Source organism: Pleurodeles waltl, chromosome 6 (genome assembly GCF_031143425.1).
Source record: "Pleurodeles waltl isolate 20211129_DDA chromosome 6, aPleWal1.hap1.20221129, whole genome shotgun sequence".
NCBI classification, from domain to species: domain Eukaryota; kingdom Metazoa; phylum Chordata; class Amphibia; order Caudata; family Salamandridae; genus Pleurodeles; species Pleurodeles waltl.
In genome coordinates, this window is record NC_090445.1 from 1,129,947,110 (window position 1) to 1,129,974,845 (window position 27,736).

A 27,736-nucleotide genomic window follows, 5' to 3' on the forward strand; every position below is an offset into this window, starting at 1 on the left:
CCCGGTAAAGAAAAACATCCAAAAAAGAGACTAAGTCCGAACGTAAAAAGTTGACCGGGACCTCCCAGCCATCGTATCCGAGAAGGGCTCCATGGACGTCGGATCAAGATCCAGGTTTACCCCGGTCGAAGGATTTTCATCTCGAAAAAACGACTAAGTCCGAAGGTAAAAATCACCACCGAGGAAACCGACTTCGCGTATCCGGACAAGGGCTCCAGGAGGTCGGATCCAACTGGCAGGTTCGTCCCGGTGAAGAAAAACTTCAAAATAAAGACTAAGTCAGAAGGTAACTTTTTAACCGAGGCCTCCCGCGACCTGTAGCCGAGCAGGGCTCCATCGCGGTCGGCCTGAAAGTTTGACTTAGCCCCGGTCCTGGTGCAACCAGATGACCCGATTGGCGCTTTTTGTTTCTAAGCGCTAGAAAATAATAATACTTTAAAAATTCATATCTCCGGTTCCCCTGAACCGATTTTAATCGTTTTTGTGTCATTTTAAAGATAAAAATATAAGCTATTTTTATAAATTGGTTTTGGATTTTTAAACTGTTTCCTGTGTTTTATTTAATTACTGTTTTGTGATATTTGAATGCTTTACACTTTGTCTCCTAAGTTAAGCCTTGACGCTCGATGCCAAGCTACCAAGGGTAGAGCTGGGATTAATTTACTGAGACCTAACTGTACTTTTGTGGAGGTTTGTGGCTTGTTGCTAGGTGTAGGTACCTACCTGCCCTACCAATAACCCATTTTCCAACAATGACATTCCAAAAATCAATTGTGTAGTAATCTTTTTCACCATCATCTTCATCATCATAAACTTTATTTGGCTAAAAAGCCATAAAAGCACAATACAATTGCACATGTTAATCAAAGCAGCAGCAATGAACAAACCAGTGATAAAATCAGAGGATTTACAAATTCATAATATCAAGTCAGGTTGCATTGAAACCTAACATATGAATTCACACATTGCAATATATAATATATTCATGAGCAAATAAAATAAAACAGTGATTACAGTAAAGGTTCATATATTTTCTTTGCTGCTAGGGCCTCCAGAATAAAAGCTGATTACAGCAAAACAAATTTCCAAAGACTCAAGGCACAGTAGGTATCTTAGAACTACTTTGTACTTTCTGATGGTAGAGGCACTTAAATTGAGATTAGTAGCCATTTACATTGTGATCTAAATAAAGTGCAAAATATTGTAAGGTGCATTATACTCTGTGAAGGGAAATTGTCACAAGGACAGTTTGGCAGGTTCATGAATTATCCAGCCTGTCCTGATAAAGTTAAAAAAAGTGCAGCATGCCTAGGTGAAATCACGTAAAATAACAACTATTCTGTGGATTAAGGATAGGCAAAAAATTGAGTTCTATACAGTGAGTAGTAATTGAAGGGGGATATGTTAACAACTATTGCATATTTTGAACATAGATTGCCCTTTTATTGATGCAATAGACAAGCATTTCCAATGTAATGGGTCTTGCCTTTGCTCGAGTTAGAGCTATTAGCATTGTAAACTGCTAACTGGACTTTTCTTGCCACATAAATTGAAAGAAAAAAATGGGAATTATCCCATTATGTAAAACCCAGCGCAATCACGTTGAAATTGAAAACCAAAAATCTGAACGCGATTGCGCTATGTAAAACCTAGCGCGATTGTGCTACATGGAAAATAAAAGCTAAAGTAGTGCAGGAACCAGGCTGAAAACATGGAGCCTTGTATGTCTTCAGTAATTGGCTGATGCGCTCGAGGAGGGCTAAACACCGGAAAAGGCATGACGTATGCATGCCTTTCACTAATGAAATCAAGCGGATTTTAAAAGGCAAGCCCACAAACCAATGAAAGTGACAGGGTTGACATGGGTGTGGTTAAAATTCCAAAGAGAGATTACAACAGGGACGGAGCGCTTGTGCGCTCGACCCTAAACACAAATGTAGACAATGTAGTTATAGTGATCAATCAATCACATACTACTTTAGATATAATAGAAATGGAGCCACTGAAATTGGGTCTGTTGTTTTGTTCACAAAGTGATTATGATTTGTGCTGACAAAGACTGACACATTCAAACAGATATGGAAAACAAAAATGATTTAGGCTAATATAATGAGTAAGGACAAGTTGGAACAAAAAAGAGGGCCTGAGAACAAAATTGCATTGCAGGAATCCAATCTTACAACTAGTGATGCTGTTATTTTGGAAAAATTGCATAGTTTGGGCAGAGGAGCAATATGTCAGGCTTCAGGTGAAGATACTACACGAGAGTTAGGAAACCTATCACATGAAGGAGATGGAGGGCAATGGAGAGTACAGTCATGGAGGACAACGTCTTCCAGGGTAGGATCTGAAGTATGTTGTCCCAGCTTTCAAAGGATCAGTAGTTGATGTCCAGGTCAGAGAGGGTACAGCCCTATAAAAGGTTAGTGGACAAAAAATACCGTACCTGGAAACATTTTTGTTTCCCTTGCTTGACATTACAATTACAGTGTGCACCTGGGTGGAAGGGGTTTAGTGATAAGTATCATATAGTAGAGATAATGTTTTTGTTACCCACGTATAAGCTGAAATACTTCCCAAATATAGGGTTTTAAGCATTTTACACCATTGATTCTTTTTTTTTTGCGGCTACACTCTCTCCATACTTTTTCTCCCACAGAAACTTGATTTCAGTAAAAAAACGCCCGGCAGGAAAGGTGAAACTGCGTGGCATATTTTTGTGCTCAAACAGTTCTCCTGCCTCTATCTCATGTGACTGTCCACTTGCATCGTGAGAGCTGTATTAATTCCGTGCAAGTTTCAAACAAATTAGGCTTATTGCACAGGGAGAAATTTCCTAACTTTACCCACCCTCCTAATACAGCTCACAAACCATCTTTGAAATGTCATGTTTAAAAGGATATCCTTCATTAACAGCAGAGCGAAGCAGTGATTTTTCCAGGGTAGTCTATATAAGTTTAAGCCTTAAACCACACAATACTGGCTTTTTTGTAAATGATTGTTAAAGCTTTGATTAGTTTCCAAAACTAGATGAGTTCCAAAATTGTGCTTATGAAAGAGTTAGCCAATTCCCTCGGTTTTAACGTTTGTTGGAAAATATTGCCCACTTGAGAGAACCCTTCGGGAGTTGGGTGTGCACTGATAGCTAGGGGTGTGGGAAGCATTCTTTCTCACAGAAAGGCTTTTACGAAGGTTCCAATTTCAACTTTTCGCAAAAGTTGCTAAGTTCCCCTGCTTCATTTCACCTTCGCCCGAATACCTTTTTTACCACAATGTGCGGTGATTTTCAGTGTAATCGAACTCAGCCAACTAGGAAAGAGGTTAACCAATTTTCTTCTGCATGTTTACGTTCTCCGTTTTTCATTGTTTGCACTACACAGTGGCAAATGTTTGCTGGATTTGCCTCTGCAAGTTTAACTTTTGCACATTTTTCCCTGCACGTATTGCACAGTAAAATCACTCTGAGGACCGAATTTAAAGGTGTGAAGTAACGACAAAAGGGAAAAACAAAAAATCAGATGTCCCAAACATCCTGCTCTGCCTTTTTCTGTCTCGTTTGGGGTGTAAGGGAAGGTGGCGTTATCCATGGCTCCACCATCGGAATATCCTTTTGCTGGAAAGCTACCTGTGGAGATTGTATTAGATTTTCACTGGAGTCCTCTCTGTCTGGCTCCGCCAGGTAAATCATGGTGGTGTCAGATCGAAAAGCCTTCAGTTCCCTAGAACTACTGCCAGATAATCTGCAGCACACTGTGCACATTAGTTAGGTAATTTCTGAAGATGGAACTCTGCCTTGGGAGCCTGTTTTAGATATACATGTTATGACAGACTACAATGACGGCATATGAAGACAGACCTGACGTCATAACATTTTTGTCCCTATACTGGCTTCTGTACAGGGACGTTGCATCCCCCACCTCACCCCAGATACAGTGGCGTAACAAAGGCCCCCACAGCCCCCACAGTGTGGGGGGATACCCCAAGCTCCAGGGCGTCCGCTCATCACAATACCCTAGCCTGAGAGTTCCCGAGTGTGTCCGGAGGGGGGGTCCTTCATGTACTTCGCAGGGAGGCCCCCTCAAGTTTCGTTAACGCCACTGCCCAAATATCTTCACAGTTGGATTGATGACTGCTGTTGTCGGTAAATGAAGGGCTGTTTGAAAAAGCTACTGCTGGCTGCTCGAAGGTGCTGTCATCCTCCCACTGCCAAGCAAGGCCTAAGGTGTTGGGCAGGAGCCCCATTTAGAAGTGTGTTCTGGCTCAGCATTTACCTAATTATACCACCTCGCCTCCGGAGACCTCATGCAAGGGTCAATGGAGCTGCGCAACAGCATGACTTATTTCTGGCATTCAGGCCCATATTTATACTTTTTTAGCACCAAATTGTATTTTGTAAGTTTGCACCGCTTTTGCTTCAAAAAGCAGCGCAAATGCAGCGCTAAAAAAGTATAAATATGGGCCTCAGTGATTGAGTCTTGCACTATGCAGTCGGGAGTCCGCATCCTGAAATACAGTCACTTACCACTTTTCTCAGTGTGTTGTGGTGTCACCTGTCTGTCTCTAAATAGACAGGGACTTGCGGTACCTCAAGAGCTAATATTTAAGTGCAGGATTTACACGAAGCCCTTGGAGACAGGTACGTGTTTTTTAACCAAGAGTTGGAGGGAGAGGCATGTGATAATCCTTAGTTGTTTTTGCAATGGCACTTTGTGTCTCAGTATGTTGCTACAGCAATTAACAAGCACTGGCAAAGCCCATAGGCAATAGGTTTCACTAATGCGAAATCTAATTGTCTTTGTCAATGTTTTTCATATGATGGACACCAGCTGACCTGCTGCGCACCATGGCTTAAATCTTTTTTTTAAAGCAGTATGAAGCGGCCAATTTTAACTGCTTTATGGCATTTTTTATTTATAGTAAGCCATGTTTCAGAGCAGCTCAACTGTTGGGTAACAGGTAAAAAAAACATTGACACATCTAATAGATTTTGCATAGGCAAAACCTATTGGTGTTGCTAATGCTTGTTATATAATAGAACAGTGGTTCCCAAACATTTTCAACCCACGGCTCCCTTGACCTATTGGCCATTGGCTGAGGCTCCCCATTATGTTACTTTTTGTTGGCGGGTGGGAGATGTAAGCCAGGCCCTAGGGAGTACATCCATTTTTCTCCCTGAAAAACATTGGGTTGAAGCCAATTAAGGTATTGCAATTCTAGATATAACTGTAAAAAGAAAAATGTAACAGTTGTTTAATTACAGCATGCATAGGGCTGTTTAGTAAGGGGACAATATTGGTTGACGATAACCCTAGTAAAACGGGTCAGGTCTCATTTTTTTAAAGCTATAACATAATTTGCTGAGCTGTCTGTATTGAAATATGAGCACCCCTGAGGTGTTAGTCAAGCAGCAATAATGCATAATTTGCTCCACATTTTGTTTCTATTGTCAACAGACATCCTCTGCGGGCATTTAATTCAAAGTCTATATTCCCAATAATTTACAATAATTTGTCTGTAATAATGAAACAGTTGCCTAACGTTTTGCAAATATAGTTTGGATATGACAATTCAGTGCCCAGAACAAATTCATTTTAGTTTACACTCTACAGAAATCGCACTTTGTTTAAAACAATAATTAAACACTTGTATAATGGCAATCTGGGGCCAAGTTTAAGGTTTTGTTGCCCCATTACAGGCATATTTACTATTGCGCCGTTTTGCTAAGTGCCAAAAAGCAGCATGCTACCGGCAGCTCTAAATAGTAAAAAGAGCTGAGTCACAATGGACAATGTTTGTTAGGAAAAAATAATTTAAACAAATAATGCCTGGCTCTGCAACATCGGAAGTGAGCTAACTTCAAACCAAATACTTGTTCACACAAGCCACACATTCTACACTGGCAAACTGAGGGAGGGTTTGGGGGGGAGATGGGTACCCTCCAACATGCTGCAGGGCTGCAGACAGTTGCTAAACATTAGGAGTTCACCTGAGGCATTCTAGAAAGTACTTTCAGATAATTATACACATAACGAAACTGTTTAAATACAATGAAATGTAGAATCACTTTAGCTGTGTTTAACCACCTGGGGGCACCCAAGGACAAAATTAACAAAGAAGATCTGCTACAACTGCGTTTTTAGGTCGAGCATTCGAGGCCTCTTGTATATACTTTAGTTTATACTTCTATACTTCTTTGTGGGGTCTCTGCTTTTCACTGGTTTGTTTCAGTGTCCTTAAAAAATCCTTGCTTGCTAGTGGTCAATCCTCGCTCTTTGTCCCACCTTTTCCACAGTTGTAGACTCCCCTGGAGCATGGCCCTAGTACTTGTACCCTTCCACTTGTGCCTATGAAGCATGTGTTTAGGGATTACTTTGTTCAAAGGCTAATAGCATTTGAGCAGAGCGCTGGATGCTTCAGTGGCCCCAGTCTGTTTCTGTTAACAGGGCTCTAGTCTATTACTTACTTTTCATCTGCAGTGATGTGTGACTTTGTTTATTCCATTCATTACTCTCCCTTGCACATTTTCTATTCTTGCATTAAAAATTCTTGTTCCTTTTGTCTGTCTCTGCCAGCTCAGCAGGGCTTTGAACGGCTGCTTATGTCAACTGTTTTACTTTTTATTTTCAGTTTGTGGCAAGAAAACGCTAATAGCTGAAACTGGAGCGAACACGAGAGCTATTGCAGTTCAAATGTTTGTTTTGTTTTCAGTCTGTGTGGAAATAAAAGTCCAGTCAGTAATTTACAACGCTATGAGCTCTAACTCGAGCAAACACGAGACTATTGCATTCCAAATGCTTGTTTAAATTATTTTTTTGTATTTGTGTTTTGCCCATGTGAATGTGTGCCTGTGTTCTGCTTTGGCGCCTGAAGCTGCTTGTTTCGTTGGTTTCTGCACAGCATGGGGTGGCTCTCCTCCACAAAGTTGCACCCCTGCCTTTCGAATTGCAGCTTGATTGGAATCGTGTGCCTTTCTTTTATAAGCAGGCCACCCGCTCTCATGCTTCACCATTGTGCACATTTGATTTTATCAGCACGGCGCCCCGCAGCTGATCATTGGCACTGCAAGGACTCCAGTATGTAAAGCCTCGGCAGTCTACGTCCATGCGCCTCTTGTTTACATTCGGCCTGATGTAATGCTGTGTTTCTTGGGCTCAGGCAGCGCTGAGACCTGGTTTTCAGTGTTGGTTTTCAAACAGGAGTTTTCTCATCTGAGGCTCTTAGAGCTACAAAACACTTTCTACACCGCTTCGCTGTGTTTAATCCCATTTCACCCGAGCCTCTGAATTTTGATGTGCAGAGCTAACTTGCTTTTATACCAGTTGTAAAAAGTAGATTTATGGACCGAAAAACCTTTGCACAGATCCACTGTGTCGCCTTTAGAAATGCAACCCTGCTACCTCAATTGTGCAGCTCTTGAATGCCGCAGAGTCCTTTAAACATGTAACTCGAAATTGAGCTTTGTACCCACATAAACTGCAGCCCCTTTCATGTGAAGTGGTGAATTGTTCCTGACCACAACTGGACAATATTATACACAAGTTGCACCTGCCAAAAATTAGCGAATTTAGTGTGCACCATTTTATAACTTAACTTGATTTTTAAGATCACCTCATAATGCCCTTCTACCCTGCATAAGGGCTATAAGTAACAGGCGCTGCTGTATTCAGCGCGATGGCACTCACTTCACCTATCTTGCGGAACTAGAGACCTGACTTGACCGTGCCAGGATTCAAACACACAATGGGCAGACAACAGCAGAGTGTCAGTTGTGAGTGTTTAGCTCCATTGTCGCCTGTAACGAGTGTGCCAATAAATATTTTGAACTTTACCTACATTGAGTAAAATTGTGTTTTCTCCATCTAAAGATTGTGACTGTGATCAAATAATTTTCTCTCGCTGATAGTTCATAAATGTACATGTACACATTCCCCTTTTCCCGACATCGTAATATACAAACAGCAAAGGTTCTCAGTGTTTATTTAATGTCTTCCTGGAAAGTTTGAAACCTAATTTGCTCTTGTCCTTTTTATGCAAAAAGGGCACTGTGGATTTGATCCATTAAAAAAAAATTGGGAATATTTTATTTTACTGTTACTGTTTGAGCACATCTCGGCCTAAAGGAGGTCGCCCCCTTTCTTTTGTTCTGCTGCACCAGAGATGCGGGGTAAATGCCTTACTGTCTTCAGGCAGCTTCCAGAAAGAACATTGCCCCCGCATAAATAAAGACATCATTTAATAAATCTGTGTGCTACTTTTATCTTGGAAAAGGGAGGGGCATATTTTAATAAAGCCACACATGTCTTGGGCAAAATGTCTTTGTTTTATCTTTTAAAAGACTACAATATTACATAAACTTATTGACCCCCATCCAATCACCACAAATATAACACACGGGCACGCACACCGCATGTGGGCGCACACGTACAAAACATGACAAACAAGCACATACACACAGTTTTGTTTCATATCCTAATTACATTTAGCTGTTAAAAGTGGCCATCCGGTCAACATCAGACATCCTAAAACCCCTAGATGAGGACATAAAGTAAAGCAATCTTCAGGAATGCTTATTGGTGATCATTAGAGACGCAGGACTTGTAAGAACAACACTTGTTTTTCTCTGTTCCGGAGGGCCTCTTGAAAAATATTATGCATATTAATGGGAGGTAGTTGATTCGCAGCCATCGCGGACTTGTGAATATTTTTCTGTTTTTGTTAAAGTGGTGCCGGTAGATGGGCTTCTATTTACACACATCGTTTTGGTAACCACATTAAAACAAAAACGTTTTATTTTCTGAGACTTGTCATGAACATGCGGTTGCCTCAGATTATTAATTTTACACAGAATCAGTAAAACCGAAACTAATACCTCAAATTGACGTAATTCCATAGCAAAGCACCTTTTTTTATTTTTAAAGCAGCTCACCCAGATAATTTTTGTTTGAATTCGGAATTTATGGAACTGTTTACAAATTCCAGCATGCAATACAAAAAAAAAAAAAAACGACCTAGGTAACATACTCAGGCTCTTGGGGCCAGCTACTCACTTGGGACCTGCTACTTACTTTCTTGGGAGGGCTAATTTGAAAGCTCTAGTCTGTTAGTTTGCTCTAGTCTGTGTAAGGCCTCAGGTGGGGCCTGGTGGTAAATCTTTTCACTTGCCATAAACAAAACAATCTACACTTACTATAAACAATCTACACTTACTATCTACATAACTACTGTGGAACAGAGAAAAAAATATATAACCTCTCCCAAAAGCGAGACCTATTGGCTGTGCCAATGCTTGTTTAATTGTGTAGTTTTATTTTGTCCGAACTGGCCCAAGGGCAATGGATAGCTCAGTGGTTCCCAAAATGTGTGTGGCGCCCCTGGCTAGTTTTGACGGCGCACCAGGGAGCCGCAGCGCACAAATTGGGAACCACTGCAATAGAAACATCAATGGGAGTGAAGGCTCTATTTTCCTTAGCTTTGTTGTTGGATAGAGAAAGCGAGCACCTCTGTGTGAGGAGAAATATAATTTTATGCTGGCAGCGTGAAGGGAATGGGGTAATTTGGGATAAGGTGTCCGAAAAAGAGGGTGTTTGTAGAGAGAAGAGAAGTAGGCAGACGACAACACTATGAGACACAGGTACTGGTGTAAGAAGCTTCTTGAGATGAGATAGAGGGGTTTGAGAGATAGGATGAGGGCCAGTTCAGTGCTGTGTTGGCGAATCCTATGTAAATGAAATAGACCCTAGGTAGCATGACTGACTGTATCAAGTGCGATGCATGTGCAGAAGCGTTTGTTTATGACTTGGGAATGAAATAACATGTAGCACTGAGTGTCAGAAATGAAGTTCAGAGGCAACGCTATATGTGACCGGACTGGATTCCAGGTGGTGCTGAAAGTTAGGAGTGTTATTTACTGTATATGTGGGGGAGTGTCACAGCATTGACACCTTTCGGGTTCTCAATGTCAGAAATGAGGTGCATGTGCAGGGCTGTGTTAGTGCAGAGAACTGTATTAATATAAGTTCCATAACTTTTTGGACATTATCACATACCTGAGTGTTAATTTGAAACATAACTGCACTGTCTCTTGCATTGGATGGAAGTCTCATATCTTAGAGAAGAGTTTCATTCACTGGGTGTAAGTTTCACTTCTAGAAGTACAGTGTGACTGATTATTTTGAAGTCACAATTTCTGGAGCACAACTTCAGGTACTTGATGTGAGTTCCAGAATCTGATGCCAGATTGACTCATTTAGCGAGAATCCTAAAGCTTAGAGAACAGCCTTGCTCACTGGATGCCTCCACTGATTCACAACATGAATGGTCTTATATGATCTTAGTCTCAACATATTATTGAGTATCTACTTGTACCATTTTAACATCATCTTTTCAAAATTATCTTGGGATGATGAACCTGTAACCACTTCAGACAAGAGATTTTCAAATGTGATTACCAGAGTAAGGCTAGATGTAAACCTGGCCTTTAAGTGCACAGTTGTACCCACTTTTTACATGTTTTTCTCTTGAAGCAAGATAACGAAAATGTGTTTTGCTTAGTTGCTGTAAGACAGATCAGCTGTTTCTCCCTACCTCTTTAAAAGATCACCAGCTACCAATGTGGGGTGTATTACACCCTGCTGTAGTATCTCTAGAGTTTTGGAGGCCTTATATCATTACTTGGTGCCAGGTGAGTGAAAGCTTTCCTAAAGATTCACAATTTTATTTAGCAGATTTCGTATCCTATGTTTCCCATTCTTCTTCTGTTAATTCTTCCTGAATTCCACCCACGGCATTTAGCCTTGCTAAAGATAGCTGCTGCTAAGCATGTCTTACTGCCTTGACTAGCCAGAGATGTGCTGATGTTAAGTCTGGGCTAGATCTACTCTTCTTGGCCTCCATACCTTAGAGTGCTGTTTGGAGGAACAGGACTGGAGTGGACAATATTGTCCATCATTCATACTATCTCATTGGGACCCGTGCTGGATACCAGGCCTACAATTATGCCTGAGGATGTGGACTGCCCAAAAACAGGTTAACCCGGGTGAGAAAGAGCCAATTGTCTACTCTGAAAATACTTCTGTGACTGATACTAAATGAGACTGACTTCCTAGCGGAGCACATAGCTCCCACAGGAGAATGAAGGGGTCACCAAAATAAGGGGCATTCTTGTCTGATATGTTTTATTAAGTTTGCCTGAGTACACCTCTGGAATCCATTAAAGCAATCTTAGGAAGTTTGGCTTGTGACTTTGCAGTAGGTATTTTTTAACCTGGGATCTATTTTTAAGGGCCCTTTTATACAAAAAACACTGTCCAGTGACCTAAAGTTAGCACACAACATAGTACCAAAGTGACACAGTGCTGTACCTACTATGATACATGTTTGGCATAAAGTATGCATTTTTTAATACAACTTGGCTGTATGGCATGTGTTTGGACCAGGGTGTAAGAAGGTTTGCTTTCATCAGCTTATGGATATATGCACACAAACATGGCACGGTTTCCCTAAACCTGCCCAGGATGCACTCTATTGCTTGTTGGGAGTCCTCAGACTCACAACCCCCTAATATTATTGCCTGTGCTACAACCCTGCTTCTGCAATGTATACTATGGGTGTTTTGGGAGAATAATGTAAATTAAAATGGTGGACCACTGTCACTTCTACAATGAATTCAGAGGCCAGAATGCAAATACTGAAACAAATGTGGCACTGTTTTTTATAGAATTACATTTAATGCTGAAATATTTTGTTAGTGCTGAATAAGGATGGGGCAAAGTGCAATCGCGAAAAAGTAAAGATTTTTATATGTAAGGGGCTCCGTCTGAGGACACCGGTTATCAGTTCAGCAGCCCTGCCAGTGTCGTTACCAGTACCTGGGGCATCTGAAAATTCAGAGCGGAGTCACTTTCAATTACAAGTGGGATCCTGAAGGTCACCTTAAAAAAAGAGTTTAGCAATCGGAAATCTTGAATTTCAGTTCCGATTTCTACAGAAATTATTTATTTTTCCCTGTTATTTCATTTGAATCTAGTTGCGTATTCTTGTAAAAGGCATGAAATCTGTGACGTTACTGTGGATCTCACAATTCCGATGCGGTCAGTATCTCCCTTTACGGGTCGCTTCGGAATTCCAGATGAACTTCGAATGAGACCTAAGTTTCAAAGCAAAACATCTTTGCACACTTTTCAGTTTTTCCATTGAAGTTTGCAGATCTTGCAAATAATCACAATGTCGCACACCCCTACTACTTACTCTATGGCATAATACGAAGTTCACAACACTAAAAAAACTAATTTTACATTTTGCAACTGCCACTAAATCATTTCCATTCTGTGGCTCTATGATTTATCTGTTCAAAGCTGAAATTTATGGTAAAGCACGAACACTGAAAAGTTCGAGATAGCACCTCCTCTAGAGTGATATTTTCCACGAGTTAAAAAATACTGATATGCGGACTTCAAACAATGGTTGAACATTTTTGATAACAAATTGTGAGTCACTGTTCAGCCACAAACCTGGTCCCTGGATCTGCTACAAGAACATCGTCTTTGAGAAGTGAAATCGCCTCCCCTGTGCTTCCTTTCCACAGCAAGTTAGTGGAGCGCAGTCTCCTAGGCAACCCTGTGTACAAGGATTAAATAACAACCAACATGAGTGAAAATATTCTCAGCGTGTACCAAAGGTAAAAGAACAAACTAGTGGGTAAATACGTCAGACACATTGGAACTAAATGCGTCACAGGAGACTTTAATGTACCCAAGTTACTTCGAAGCCTGGTTTCAACATTTCTAGATCAATACCAATGGCTTTACTTTGGAACAGTCCTCTATATTTACAGCTGTGGCAACAGACCGGAAGTTGGAAAAATAATGTTTAAACAACAGGGGTTGAAGAAGGTGAAATAAGTTGACGTTTCAAAGTGCAGCATTTTTACTTAAAACACAGCTTTCAGAAACCAATCGTGACTAGAGTTTGATGACTGCTGGCTCTATAGTGGAACTGGCCGTTAATAGGTTTGGCTGCTTGCTTTATGAAGTTGTAACAATTCTTTAGCAAATACAAAGGGTGAACCTTGACTCCAAGAGTGAACTTTGGCTCCACCCAAAGGACTATTACCTTCTCACTTCAAAAGAGCCATAGAAAGGAGATCCACCTCACCTGATTTTGTGCTCCCAGATGACTCCCATGGCATTGATAGAGCGTTCCGTACTAATAAATTACCTGTATTTGGACGCTCTTGGGTCGATGAATCTTTTGACCAAGTGGGGCTCTCTTCACCCGAGATTAGTCAATTTAATCAAATCAATAATCAATAACGAACATAAGCAATACCCTGATCAACATAACACTTCACAATTAATCCAGAAAACATTTCGGCGAACCATGACCTTTCGGCCATGAATAACCACACCAGTTTATTCAAAGTTAATGAATTTATTTCCCTATATTAACAAAGCTAGCACAATATAAATGTGTCTCAACACCAAATGATATATGTAAATGAACATTAATAGCTGTCCATAACGGCGAAAAAGATGCAATCTATGCAGCATTTGAATAACAATGCATTCGATAATAGCAACGCAAACCACTAAAACTATAATCTGTAATGAACTAATTGCATACATTAGTCAGCATAACAAGGTCTCAAATTGCATCGTGCAACAAATGAATCCTCATCTAACCTCAAATTAGCATCTACATGTGGGACTTCATGCAAAAACAATTTAGCAACATTAATTTGGAAAACTCCTAACTAGGGCTCTTATCAAAAATCAGCAGTTGGTTACCTAAAAGAAACACAATGCAATTGTACATTTTCCTTTCATATTTACCAAATTCAATCAGCATTCAAGGAAGTCTTCGTCTCACAGGTACCGGATTCGATCAGCATGGGACGGGGGCAAAGGGGCAGGGTGGATGGGGCAATTGCCTCACAGCGGCAAGATAAAAGGACAAAACTACTACTTTATGCAAAGGGACGAATCAAAGTTAAAGTCTCTAGGGCGAGAATTACTTAAAGTCTCTTTTTCTCTCGATTAGAGAAAGCATCAAAGTCTCATTCAAAATGGCGTCGAACATCAATTGGCATCGTAGAAGATGGCAAAATGACGAAGTCGGCAAGATGGGCCATAATGTCTGCAATGTCTGCAATGTCTAATGTCCTCAATGGGTGCAATGGGTAATGGCTGCTAGGTAATGGCTAAAATGGCTAATGGCTGCTTTCTTCTTGTGCACCGGGTTTAAATAAACAACAGTTCAAATCCAGTAGGGTCTTCCATTGGAGGGTTCATAGGTTGGCTTCAAATTGTCCAATCAAAACAACAATTCACAAGCTTCTACCTAGGCATACATTATCCTTGGAGTCGGGAACGTAAGTTGCAACATATTTTACCAATTAACTCACTTTCAGAGCTTCCATTGTCTGCACCTGCAGATTGACCTTGGAGCAAAGAAGAAGATGCCAGGCTGGCACGAAACCTTAAAGATAAGCATGTGAACCGATCTCACTGGAAAAGTACAGCTTCAAGCAAGAACACACGTTTTATTAGCACATTAGAAAAACACGAGCATCTAAACCGTGAGACAAGGCAACTAGGCCGAAGCCTCCACTAAAGTTATGCTAAGTTAAAACATTTCAAACAAGCAAATCATGGCACACGTTTACGGTTATGTCAGATTAGTACAATTCTAATACATCACATTATATAAAGCACGCTTATAAATGTTGGCGAACTACTCTGAGGGCACATTTGTCCCCGTACAATCTTTATTAGTTCGGTTAAAGTCACACTTGATTATTGCGGCACTACGTTTATGCGCTAATAAATGTAAAACCTTCATTTCTGCGTCATCAATCCCTCCTCTGATGACTACTTGTCATCACACAAAACTATTCCCACAAATTTTATTCCATTAAAATACTGTCAGTTCTCTTTGCCTTTTAGTTCCCCTTGTTCTTGCCTTGTATTCTTCTGCCATTCTTTTCATCATTTTCTCTTCCTTCCTTCTCTTAATTCTTGCCATTATCATTAGTATTCCTCTCTTTATTCCCCAAATCCCAAAGATACAAATTAGTATTATTAGTATTCCCTGTATTATTTTTAGTAATATTCCATTCCAAATGCCACCAAGCCAATTTCCCACTGAAGCAATTCCCTTTCCAACCTTCTCCCAAACTCCTGGTTCTTTCAATTCCTTCAAGTCTGCACTCTCTTTTGTTAGATTTGCAAGCATTGTTTTAATCTTCACACTGTTGTCTGGTATATACGTGCAACAGTGACGCGCACCAAGCATTTTGCAAACGCCGCCATCCTTTGCTAAAGGAATGTCTAGGGCAAGCCTGTTTTGAAGAGTCATAGCTCTTTCTGCTGCAAGTTCAGCATCCATCAGGATTATAGCACCTGAAAACTTTGTCAACATGTTATCCACTATAGTAGACAACTTTCTTATTTTGATGGAATTCAACACAACTCCCAATGAAGGAATCATGGCTCCAAATATATCTCCTACCACAGCAGCTGCGGTCTCTCTTTTCTGGATGCGATGAGATCCAGACGTCTTTGGAATCACCGATAGGTCATCCAGTTGATAAACCTTTGGGAACACTATACCCAAATAACATCTCCCCCACCATCCCTTTGGAAGACGATAATAGGCATTATTCCCACAAATGTAATATACACCAGGTATGACAGGGTCAAGTCCGTTCAGCATGAATGTCCATTTGGCCTTAAAGATAAAGTATGTTTACATTCACTCGCTCCCACGAAAATGTTATCATAATAAGATTCACCACAATATATACAAAATTTCCCTACATGCCAAGCGTCTAAAGCTATTCTCCCTTGTGTTTTTATTGCGGCAAAAGCATAATTATCTACTGAAGTCCTCTTACTTAGCTCTTTTTCTAATTTCGCATTCATTTGTGCCCTTCTATCATCTGTGCGATCTAAAAAGCTTATTTCTACTGCAGAGAGCGAGCAGGTAAGGTTTTCCCTATGAGCGTGAGCTGTTTCAAAAGGTTGCATTGGCTCGAAAAATTCCCTCATTATTTTAGCATCCCAATCTTTAGCAATCTGGCTTAGTTGCGTTATTATAGGAACATATGCAAAGGTAACATCATAATTTGAATAAAAATACTGTATGTTAGTTTGACCATAAAATCTAGAAGTTACTATACTACATGTAATCCCATATGTAAGAGGCATGTGGTGATAAGTCACCCCTTCCGTTACCGTTGTCGGTATCTGTGTACACACATAACAATCTTTCGCATCCATAGTCTCAACATATTCTGTTAGTAGGCGATAGAAAACATTATACGAAAGTTCCTTCTTATCATGCAAGTGTCTCTCATCTAATTCTAGTCTTTTCAATGCTGTTAGTTCAGTGACAATAACAGGAGCAGAAGTAGAAGCATCAATTTTCTCATTCTCACCCTTTCCACGTGTTGCAAGCACTATTGCCATTATTATTAGTACACATGCAGTTATCAAGCCTATACACGCATATTTACAATATTTCACTCTACTGTTTTGTGTAGCCATGATCTGTATAGAATCAGAGAGCTAGAAGCACCTATAAAGAAACGATTTAGCAATTAGTTACAAAGCTGAACGAGCGCAATGTTCACACAGTTTTCTTCAGGAGCCCAGTCACTTATCGGTTAGCAGCATTTGTCTCAATTCGGCAATAACTCAGTCTTTTTTTTTTTTTTTTTTTTTTTTTTTTTTCAGTTAGCAACGTTGTCTCAAATCGGGTTTAAGAGTCAATCAGGTTATCAAAGTCTTATCAAGTTAGCAAATGTCTCATCCGGTTTAGCAATGTCTCAGCTGGTTGTATCACGTTAGATTATAGCAAGCAATGTCATTTATCACCCTTTCAATCAATAGTGTCCATAAAACATTTCTTTTCTATTGGTATCTCTTCTTCTTCGTTCTCGAGGCTAAGAGATACAAATTCGTCTGTCCAATCGTCATTAACTACATATGCCCATTCTAGACCGGAATATCTCCTGTTTGGTATCCTTTTCCTTTTCAATTTTGCATCTCTCTTTGATTCTGCCTCACTGGTACTTTCCTCTTTGGCCAAGTCTTTTTCTTCACTTGATGTTGGTACCACGACAGACACTTCCTTTCTTTTCTCTTTCACTCTTGGCCTTTCACTGTCGTTCAACTTTTCTCTAGTTCTTAATTTTACTGGTGATACACTTGGTCTCCTCTTCGCACTGTGTCCACTTGATGGACCTGCGATCTCTTCTGTGGAAGTTTGAACAGTTTCGTTCTGTTCTGTCTTGTCCCCTCCTTCTGGGGAGTCAATCAGGTTTTCCTTTTCTTTTTCTGTACCGTCTGCTTCTGGGAAAGCCCTCCTCTGATCAGGCTCTCCTGCTTCTTCACCTCTTTCGAGCCGTTTGTCACCGTTACTTTCTCCAGGCTCTTTGTTACCTTCAGCTGCTTCAGGCTCTTTGCTACCTTCAGCTGCTTCAGGCTCTTTGCTACCTTCAGCTGCTTCAGGCTCTTTGTCACCTTCAGCTGCTTCGTCGCTGTCTGAAGTTTCTCCTTGGTCTTCCCCAAGTGAATCGGTTGTTTCGTCCTCAGAGAATATTTCTCTCTCTTCTATTTCTGCCTGTTCGCTTCTAGTTCTGTTTTGCTCTGTCTCAGCGCTCGGCACTTTGTTATCAGGTACTGGCAGTTTCAGCGCTTCAACTTCCTCATCTGTGGGACACAACACCTTCTTTGTATGACTGGCGTGAATCCAGTTGGGAACTCCCGCACACTTCACAGCGGTAGTGGTCGTCAGGATCACTTGGAAAGGGCCTTTCCAACGGGGTTCCAGACACGACTTCCTCACGTGCTTCTTTATCACGACCCAGTCACATGCTTTCAGTGTGTGTCCTGGACCTTGGATCGGTGACAAGGTGGTTGCTTCCACCTGGTGAGAGAAAGAGCGAACCACGTCAGCCAGACCTTTGCAGTAGTCTAACACCATATCATCTGTAATATTCAAAAGCGCGTTTGCGGGAACTGCAGGAAGTCTCATGGCCCTGCCCATGAGAATTTCGTGCGGGGACAATCCAGTCTTTCTGTCAGGGGTGTTTCTCATTGACATTAACACCAAAGGCAATGCGTCAGGCCATTTCAAATTTGTCGATGCACATATTTTCGCCATTCTTGATTTCAGTGTACCATTCATCTGTTCCACCAGTCCTGAGGCCTCTGGGCGATAGCTACAATGCAGTTTTTGCTCAATGTTCAGCACTGCGCAAAGTAACTTTATCACCTCGTTATTGAAGTGACTTCCTCTATCTGATTCTAAAGAGATCGGGAATCCGAAACGTGGTATCAACTCCCTCAACAATAGTTTTGCAACTGTAAGGCTGTCATTTCTACGTGTGGGGTATGCTTCAATCCAGTGACTAAAAATGCACACAATCACCAACACATACTTCAGACCTCCATGCACAGGCATCTCAATAAAGTCCATCTGCATTCTGCTGAACGGGCCTCCCGCCCTGCCAATGTGGCTCACGTTCACAACCGTTCCCTTTCCTGGGTTCATCTGCTGACAAATGACACAACGATGGCAAACTGCTTCTGCAACTTGACGGAATCTGGGGTTAAACCAATCAGTTTTGAACAATCTTATCATGGCATCTCTCCCTAGGTGAGCCTGCCCATGATAGAACCGCGCTAGCTGCGATAAGAGACTATTTGGTAAAACAAATTTTCCCTCATTTGAAACCCATAACTCATCTGGTCTCTTTGTACATTGTGACTTAATCCAGGAAACTCTTTCATCCTCCCTGACGCTATTCTGTAATGCTTTTAGTTCATCCATTGTATCCACGACCTTCAAGGCAAATGCTTCAGCTGGTTCGAGTTCTGGTTCACTTATCAAATTCCATTCATCCCTGAGCAATATACAGTTCAAGGCACAAAATCTTGCGACTTGATCCGCATATGCATTTCCCAGGGAAACATAGTCCTGTCCTTTTGTATGAGCACTACACTTTACCACTGCAATTTCGGCTGGCATCTGAATGGCGTGTAACAATTCCCTTATTCTCTCCCCGTTTTTCACTGGGGACCCTGAAGAGGTCAGGAAACCTCTCTGTGACCATAGTTGCCCAAAATCGTGCACAATTCCAAACCCGTACTGACTGTCAGTGTAAATGGTAACCTTCATCAATGTAGACAGTTGGCATGCTCTTGTAAGGGCTACAAGCTCTGCTACTTGTGCGGAATAGACTCCTTGAAGCCAGGATGCTTCCAAGACACCTGTTACAGTACATACAGCATATCCTGCTTTCAAAATTCCCAATGCATCTCTTAAACATGACCCATCAACAAAAACAATTTGGTCATTTTCATCAAGCTTAGTATCCTTAATGTCAGGTCGGGGTTTTGTGCAAAATTCAGTCACCTGAAGGCAGTCGTGCCCGACGTCTTCAGCGTTCTCAATTTCAGCATTTTCACCGGGAAGCAAGGTTGCTGGATTCAACGTAGTGCACCTTTTCAGCTGCACATTCGGTGAGCCCAGAATTATTGTTTCATACCTTGTGAGTCTTGCTCCAGTCATGTGTTGCGTTCGGGAGCGGGTCAAAAGTATCTCGACTGAGTGAGGGACCATGACTGTTAATGGGTGTCCCATCACTATTCCTTCACTCTGAGTGAGGCTGATACCAACTGCTGCTACGGCGCGCAAACACCCTGGCAGTGCTGCTGCGACCGGATCCAAAGTAGCTGAAAAATACGCTACTGGTCTGTTTATGCCACCATGGGCTTGGGTCAAGACAGACAAAGAACATGCATCACGTTCATGACAAAACAATGTGAAAGGCTTTGTGTAGTCAGGCATACCTAAAGCTGGAGCCCTGCACATGCATTCTTTCAATTCAATAAAAGCATCCATCTCATCTCCTTTCAGCTCAATTTGATCCAAGGCATCCTTCTGGGTCAGTTTCAGTAAAGGCTTGGCTAGAGTTGAAAAGTTGGGAATCCACTGGCGACAGTAGCTCACCATCCCCAAAAACTTCCTCACCTCCCTCCTCGTCTTTGGTGGACTCATTTGAAGTACACTTGTTTTTCTTTCCTTCATTATTCTCTGTGACCCTTTCTCTATTTGATGACCCAAGTATTTTACTTTCTTCTGACAGAACTGCAACTTTGAAGGAGACACCTTGTGTCCATTCCTTCCCAAATGGTTCAGTAGAGCAATGGTGTTGGCTGTGCAGCCACTTTCTGTCTTAGATGCAATCAGTAAGTCATCGATGTACTGTACTAGGGTTGACTCGAATGGCAATTCTAACGCTTCCAAGTCTTTCTTTAGAATCTGATTGAAAATTGACGGTGACTCCGAAAACCCTTGAGGAATTCGACACCAACTGTAAACTCTGTCTAAGAATTTGAAACAAAAGAGAAATTGGCTGTCCTCATGAAGAGGCACCGAAAAGAATGCTTGTGACAAGTCAATGACTGAGAACCACTCGGCATCGCAAGGGACTTGAAACATTATCACAGCTGGATTCGGTACTACAGGGCAGCATTTAATTATGATGTCATTTATTTTCCTCAAGTCCTGCACTATTCGGACCTTTCCACTCGGCTTTATAAGTCCCATGATTGGTGAATTACATGGACTGCTTAACACTTCTTTCAGTACTCCCTGTTTTACAAACTCGTCAATGAGTTGGGCGATTTTCATGAGGGTGTCTTGTGCCATGTGGTATTGTGGGGTCTGGGGAAAGGTTACATTGGGTTTTACGGTCACTTTCACTGGTTCCACTCCTTTCATCAATCCCACCTCTTTTCCTGTCATATCCCACACTTCCTTTCCGACTGTTTCCCGTAATTCAGCTGGAATATCTTCTTCAGTTATCATCGGAAAAAGGTTAATCAGAGGATATTCTTCATCGACAGTTTCCATCTCCTCCCCTTCTACACTGTCCTCTTCTTCCCCATCACTGCTCGTCTGAATTCTAATTCCATCGTTCTAACACATAATCGAACATCCCAATTTGCACAACAGGTCTCTCCCTAACAGTGCTATCGGGCTTGAGTCACATACCACAAATTTATGTGACCCTTGATAGTTACCAATTCTGACTGGTACTGGATCTGTGATTGGGTTCGTCAGGTGCCTGTTTGCTACTCCCACTACTTGAACTGTTCTCCCTGAGAGTGGCAAATTTGGTACTTCAATGCTCCTAACAGTTGAACGTGTGGCTCCTGTGTCAACCAAGAATGAAACACTATGACCCATAACTCTTCCCTCCACTCCCCTTTTTATCAACTTCCAAGGATGCTGCAAGCACACAATTTCCCTCCTCATCTGAACTTTCACTCTCCCATACATTGTTTATTCCATTCTCACTGCGTAATGGGAACTGTTGTACGGTGCCATTTGTATTCATCACCTGACCCGAGACCTGTGGAGGAACCATCACTTGCTGCTGACTCACTGGTGCCAAAGGTATTTGCATTTGCTGATTAGGTACCATGGGAAACTGCTGTTGCATTGGCTGCATTTGCGTCATCTGCAAACGGGGCATCTGCATCTGCTGCGGCTGCATGGGCTGTAATCCCTGCAGCTGATTTATGGTCTGAAAATTTGGGTTTGGACCTCTCAATTTCGGTCCCCTCGTTGTCTGGAATGCATTGACATCATTGTTTTGCTGACCAACACCTGCACCTTCCTGCATCACCATCGGGCACTCGCGTTTCCAATGACGACGATTCCGCACACGTGACACTGCATCACCCTTTTCATTGCCTGCACACCATTCGGAATCGCAACAGTGTTCAAATCCGGACCACTACTCCCAAAGCCTCCTCTGCCTCTGCCTCTCGCCTGTGGCTGAAACACCATATTTCCCTGCGGCTGCGGCTGCGGTATCTGCTGTTGGAACCCTTGCAACCCTTGCAGACCTGTCTGAGCTGCTTTAAGTTGCATCATCATCACTTTCTCTTTCAACCTTTTCTGTTTCACTTCAATTTCGTCGCTACAGTATTTCGCATAATTCAACACCTCATCAATAGGTTTCGACTGCCAACAAATCAAATGCGTCTTTATCATCTGACTTATCTCTGGTCTCAGCCCTTCCACAAATCTAAACACAAAATGAAGCATGTCCTTCGCCTCTATTGTTTCCGTGCCACTGTAGTTCTTGAACGCCTTCAACAACCTCTCATAGTAACCATGAATCGACTCTTTAGCCTCTTGGGCAGTTCGATCAATCTTCTGCCAATCCACATTTTTCGCGGCAACCTTCGTCTTCAAATGCTCAATCACCTTATAGTACAAGCTCATCACCATAGGTGATGGTGCACCCGTATCCCTGTCTCTCTCTGGTTCACTTGTCGGCCAACCTACAGCCCTTTTGCAATCCTCCCACAAATCTGCCGGAACCACAATCTCAAAGAGGGTGTTCAGGTCTTCCCAAAGACATTTTGCAAGCTTCACAAACCTATCAGTCTGTTGATACCATTCAATCGGTTTCTCTCTCAGTTTGGGAAAATCATCCGTAAAAGACTGAATGTCGCTTCTGTGCCACGGTACATGTAATAATTTTCCCCCTGCTGTCTCCCTCATTGGTAACATGGTTATTGCATCACTACTCTGCGGTCTTTTCTCGTTGTGCTCTGGGACACTGTCTTTCCTCTTTTCCTTTTTCTTTGCCCATCTGCTTTCCCATTTGTCTAAGCACCTCCACACTTGTGCACTCTGCAGCAATTCTCTAAGGTGCGTTTTCATGCCTGCTGACCTCATGTGTTCAAAGTCTGGGGTCCCGAAATCCAATCTATAGCTCCTGCTCAAGTGTTTTGTCTTGTCTATCTCAACCCCGTTTTTGTCAGCTATTTCTTGCAACCTTCTATGTACCTTGTTCACTTCTCTCGTAATCCTAGGACATAGATACCTCAGCTCTTCTTCCGAGTAGGACCCTAACCTATTCAAACCCATAGTCCCTTCCACCAATTCTTCTGCTTCCATGTTCAACCTGACCCTATTCAGATAGTCTTCTCCCTTCCCACTGGCTGAGCTTTGTGTGGAATTCAGACTGTTGAACCACTGTATCAGCTGTTGCGCATTCAACCCCATCAGTGTAGCATTCACATCGACTGCCATTGATGGTTGCGGCAACTTTTCAGTGTTCGATGATAGCGGTATCATCAGTGGGGGACTCGACCTCACCACTGTTGACTGAGCACATATGGGACTAAACTCCATCAAGGACCCAGATCCAGTTGGCAGAGCCGCTATCGGAGTTGTCTCTGGAGTGTTTTGTATGCACCTCCTTTCCGTCCCACTCTGCACCATTGATCCTTGACCGCTCATACCTGAGTTAGGCTGAATGTACAAAGGTACCGGTGGACCTACAGTAATGGGTAGGGATATCGCATCTGGGTTCTGCCCATTCCCCATGTTCTGAGGCATGTTCATTCCCACACTATGGGTCATCATTGCCGGCATGCCCGTCTGACTCCCCGTCATCTGAGCATGTGCGGTTCCCCCCTGCATCTGCTTTTGAGGCATCAAAAACTGGGTTGATTCAGCTTGTGCCAATGTTGGGTTGCGACCATTCTGTACTCCCATTACGGTTGGATCTAGAATCATTCCCGTACTGTTGTCACTGCTGTAGTACCTTGGGACCTGCGGCTGATAATTTTCTGCTGTTTTCAATATAGGCACATCTGGATATATTCTCCTAACCTGCGGTATCTGCGGGGTGAACAGTAAACTCAGGTCCTTAGATCCCGATGGCGTTTCTGAACTCGGAGTTTCATTATTCTGTACCGGTGCCGGAGGGGCAGAACTGGTACTTGGACCTTGTCCACTCTCTGCATAAGGTGGTGGACGGTCGTTCAGCAATTGCATGATTAACTCCTCATCCTCTAACTCCTCTTCTCTCCTTAACTTTTCCTCGTCCTCTCTATCTTTGGAACACCTCCTGTTTGTCTTACAGGTAGCTTTCTTGCCTGTCGCCTCTTCTTCCTTAGCAATTGCGGGAAACAATTTTATCCCCTGCAATATATCTGACCTCCACACCTTCTGTGCATTATCCCACCTAGCGTCCGCTAGTGTCTTTTCTACCTTTCTTATCCTGGTCTCGAACTTCTTTTGCTGTTGCTGTCTAGCCATTAGTTCCCAAATCGCTAGAGCCTCAAACTGTGCTGGCCTTGGAGGTACCTTCATGTCGTATATCGCAAATCTCAAATTCTCTAGGATCCTTATATTGAATGTCCCATGGATCGGGAACGCTACGCTCCCATGTTTCTCTGTCAGCTTGTGCCATTGCTTTAGCCAAAGGCACGGAGCTACCCCCTTTTCCTCCATTACAATGTAAGCTGGTGTACCTTCGGGTGGCGTCTCCTCGCCTACGCTCGCTTTAATGTAAGACTCCCCCTTCATCGCACTCTTTAATGCTTTAAAAAATTTCATTTTCTTGTCTTTTATTTCACAAAGTTTGTAATCAATAAGTGACTTTAATTCCCGGAATACTCTTCGCTTGCCTTTCCCCTTCCAATCGAGCCCCACGGACTGCGTCCAATCCGTGCGCGACCCTTCTTTGCAACCAACCTATCCCAGCACGGCTCCTAGTGACGTCACACTCACACACACTGCGGCTGACAAAGCCTCGCGGCTAGTCCTCCTTCACTCAGCTCCTCTCGTAACAACTTCTGGCATGTATCGCGAGCAACCAAATAATAATAAAACAGATCTGTCGGTCTACTACAGGAAGGGTAACATAATCGCTTCAGGACCTTAGGGATTTTTCACTAGCCTCAGCAGTTATTCCATCTTTCTCGGTCCCCACTTTCGCAAGCAAATCCTGACCCGCAGACTCTGCTCTCAACTTGTCAATGATCTATTCTAGTGCACTTAGAATTTGTCAAAGCCCGAAGTCGAAGTTTTCTTTCACTCCCTTAACACACGTACCGACTCGTTGACCACGCCCGGTCAATCTACTAAACCGACCAGACCACAACATAAAACAAGTGTCTCATACACTTTTCAACATACTCCGGAGTCTCTTGACCTTGCAGGGCCCGTCTCAACAACAACAACCACGTGGACCTTTTTCTGCACTAAGCGCCACATGCACATGAAGTTCGACGACTTCCCTACTCTCACACTCGGAGTCGCACCTCCGCTATTCTCTAAAATCCTCGCAACCGTTTCAAACAATCTGCGGCAATAAGCTGTGCAAGCGCAAAACCCTGACTTCACTCATACCGTCACTAGTACCGCCAACACCGATTTCACACCTCCATTCTCTCCATTCGCAAGCTCCGAGATCCCGGGAAAGTCGCGGGGGACTTAGGGCATTATCATTCTCTCAATCTGTTTTACCCAAGAAAAATCTAATTCAACACCATATACCTCTTTTGGGGGTCCCAAAAGTCGGAACCGTCCTCTGCTACCATCTACTGATAGAGCGTTCCGTACTAATAAATTACCTGTATTTGGACGCTCTTGGGTCGATGAATCTTTTGACCAAGTGGGGCTCTCTTCACCCGAGATTAGTCAATTTAATCAAATCAATAATCAATAACGAACATAAGCAATACCCTGATCAACATAACACTTCACAATTAATCCAGAAAACATTTCGGCGAACCATGACCTTTCGGCCATGAATAACCACACCAGTTTATTCAAAGTTAATGAATTTATTTCCCTATATTAACAAAGCTAGCACAATATAAATGTGTCTCAACACCAAATGATATATGTAAATGAACATTAATAGCTGTCCATAACGGCGAAAAAGATGCAATCTATGCAGCATTTGAATAACAATGCATTCGATAATAGCAACGCAAACCACTAAAACTATAATCTGTAATGAACTAATTGCATACATTAGTCAGCATAACAAGGTCTCAAATTGCATCGTGCAACAAATGAATCCTCATCTAACCTCAAATTAGCATCTACATGTGGGACTTCATGCAAAAACAATTTAGCAACATTAATTTGGAAAACTCCTAACTAGGGCTCTTATCAAAAATCAGCAGTTGGTTACCTAAAAGAAACACAATGCAATTGTACATTTTCCTTTCATATTTACCAAATTCAATCAGCATTCAAGGAAGTCTTCGTCTCACAGGTACCGGATTCGATCAGCATGGGACGGGGGCAAAGGGGCAGGGTGGATGGGGCAATTGCCTCACAGCGGCAAGATAAAAGGACAAAACTACTACTTTATGCAAAGGGACGAATCAAAGTTAAAGTCTCTAGGGCGAGAATTACTTAAAGTCTCTTTTTCTCTCGATTAGAGAAAGCATCAAAGTCTCATTCAAAATGGCGTCGAACATCAATTGGCATCGTAGAAGATGGCAAAATGACGAAGTCGGCAAGATGGGCCATAATGTCTGCAATGTCTGCAATGTCTAATGTCCTCAATGGGTGCAATGGGTAATGGCTGCTAGGTAATGGCTAAAATGGCTAATGGCTGCTTTCTTCTTGTGCACCGGGTTTAAATAAACAACAGTTCAAATCCAGTAGGGTCTTCCATTGGAGGGTTCATAGGTTGGCTTCAAATTGTCCAATCAAAACAACAATTCACAAGCTTCTACCTAGGCATACATTATCCTTGGAGTCGGGAACGTAAGTTGCAACATATTTTACCAATTAACTCACTTTCAGAGCTTCCATTGTCTGCACCTGCAGATTGACCTTGGAGCAAAGAAGAAGATGCCAGGCTGGCACGAAACCTTAAAGATAAGCATGTGAACCGATCTCACTGGAAAAGTACAGCTTCAAGCAAGAACACACGTTTTATTAGCACATTAGAAAAACACGAGCATCTAAACCGTGAGACAAGGCAACTAGGCCGAAGCCTCCACTAAAGTTATGCTAAGTTAAAACATTTCAAACAAGCAAATCATGGCACACGTTTACGGTTATGTCAGATTAGTACAATTCTAATACATCACATTATATAAAGCACGCTTATAAATGTTGGCGAACTACTCTGAGGGCACATTTGTCCCCGTACAATCTTTATTAGTTCGGTTAAAGTCACACTTGATTATTGCGGCACTACGTTTATGCGCTAATAAATGTAAAACCTTCATTTCTGCGTCATCAATCCCTCCTCTGATGACTACTTGTCATCACACAAAACTATTCCCACAAATTTTATTCCATTAAAATACTGTCAGTTCTCTTTGCCTTTTAGTTCCCCTTGTTCTTGCCTTGTATTCTTCTGCCATTCTTTTCATCATTTTCTCTTCCTTCCTTCTCTTAATTCTTGCCATTATCATTAGTATTCCTCTCTTTATTCCCCAAATCCCAAAGATACAAATTAGTATTATTAGTATTCCCTGTATTATTTTTAGTAATATTCCATTCCAAATGCCACCAAGCCAATTTCCCACTGAAGCAATTCCCTTTCCAACCTTCTCCCAAACTCCTGGTTCTTTCAATTCCTTCAAGTCTGCACTCTCTTTTGTTAGATTTGCAAGCATTGTTTTAATCTTCACACTGTTGTCTGGTATATACGTGCAACAGTGACGCGCACCAAGCATTTTGCAAACGCCGCCATCCTTTGCTAAAGGAATGTCTAGGGCAAGCCTGTTTTGAAGAGTCATAGCTCTTTCTGCTGCAAGTTCAGCATCCATCAGGATTATAGCACCTGAAAACTTTGTCAACATGTTATCCACTATAGTAGACAACTTTCTTATTTTGATGGAATTCAACACAACTCCCAATGAAGGAATCATGGCTCCAAATA

At 42.1% G+C, this 27,736-nt stretch overlaps 1 protein-coding gene across 4 annotated transcripts in view; it reads right to left on the bottom strand.

The window, feature by feature from the left end:
* Positions 1–27,736, bottom strand: part of LACTBL1 (lactamase beta like 1) — a 694,216-nt gene that overhangs the window by 11,321 nt on the left and 655,159 nt on the right. For all 4 annotated transcript variants that reach the window (XM_069240319.1, XM_069240318.1, XM_069240321.1 and 1 more), the window contains one exon: positions 12,510–12,615. In XM_069240319.1, the coding sequence (XP_069096420.1) occupies positions 12,510–12,615 (106 nt within the window). The remainder of the gene's footprint in view (positions 1–12,509; positions 12,616–27,736) is intronic.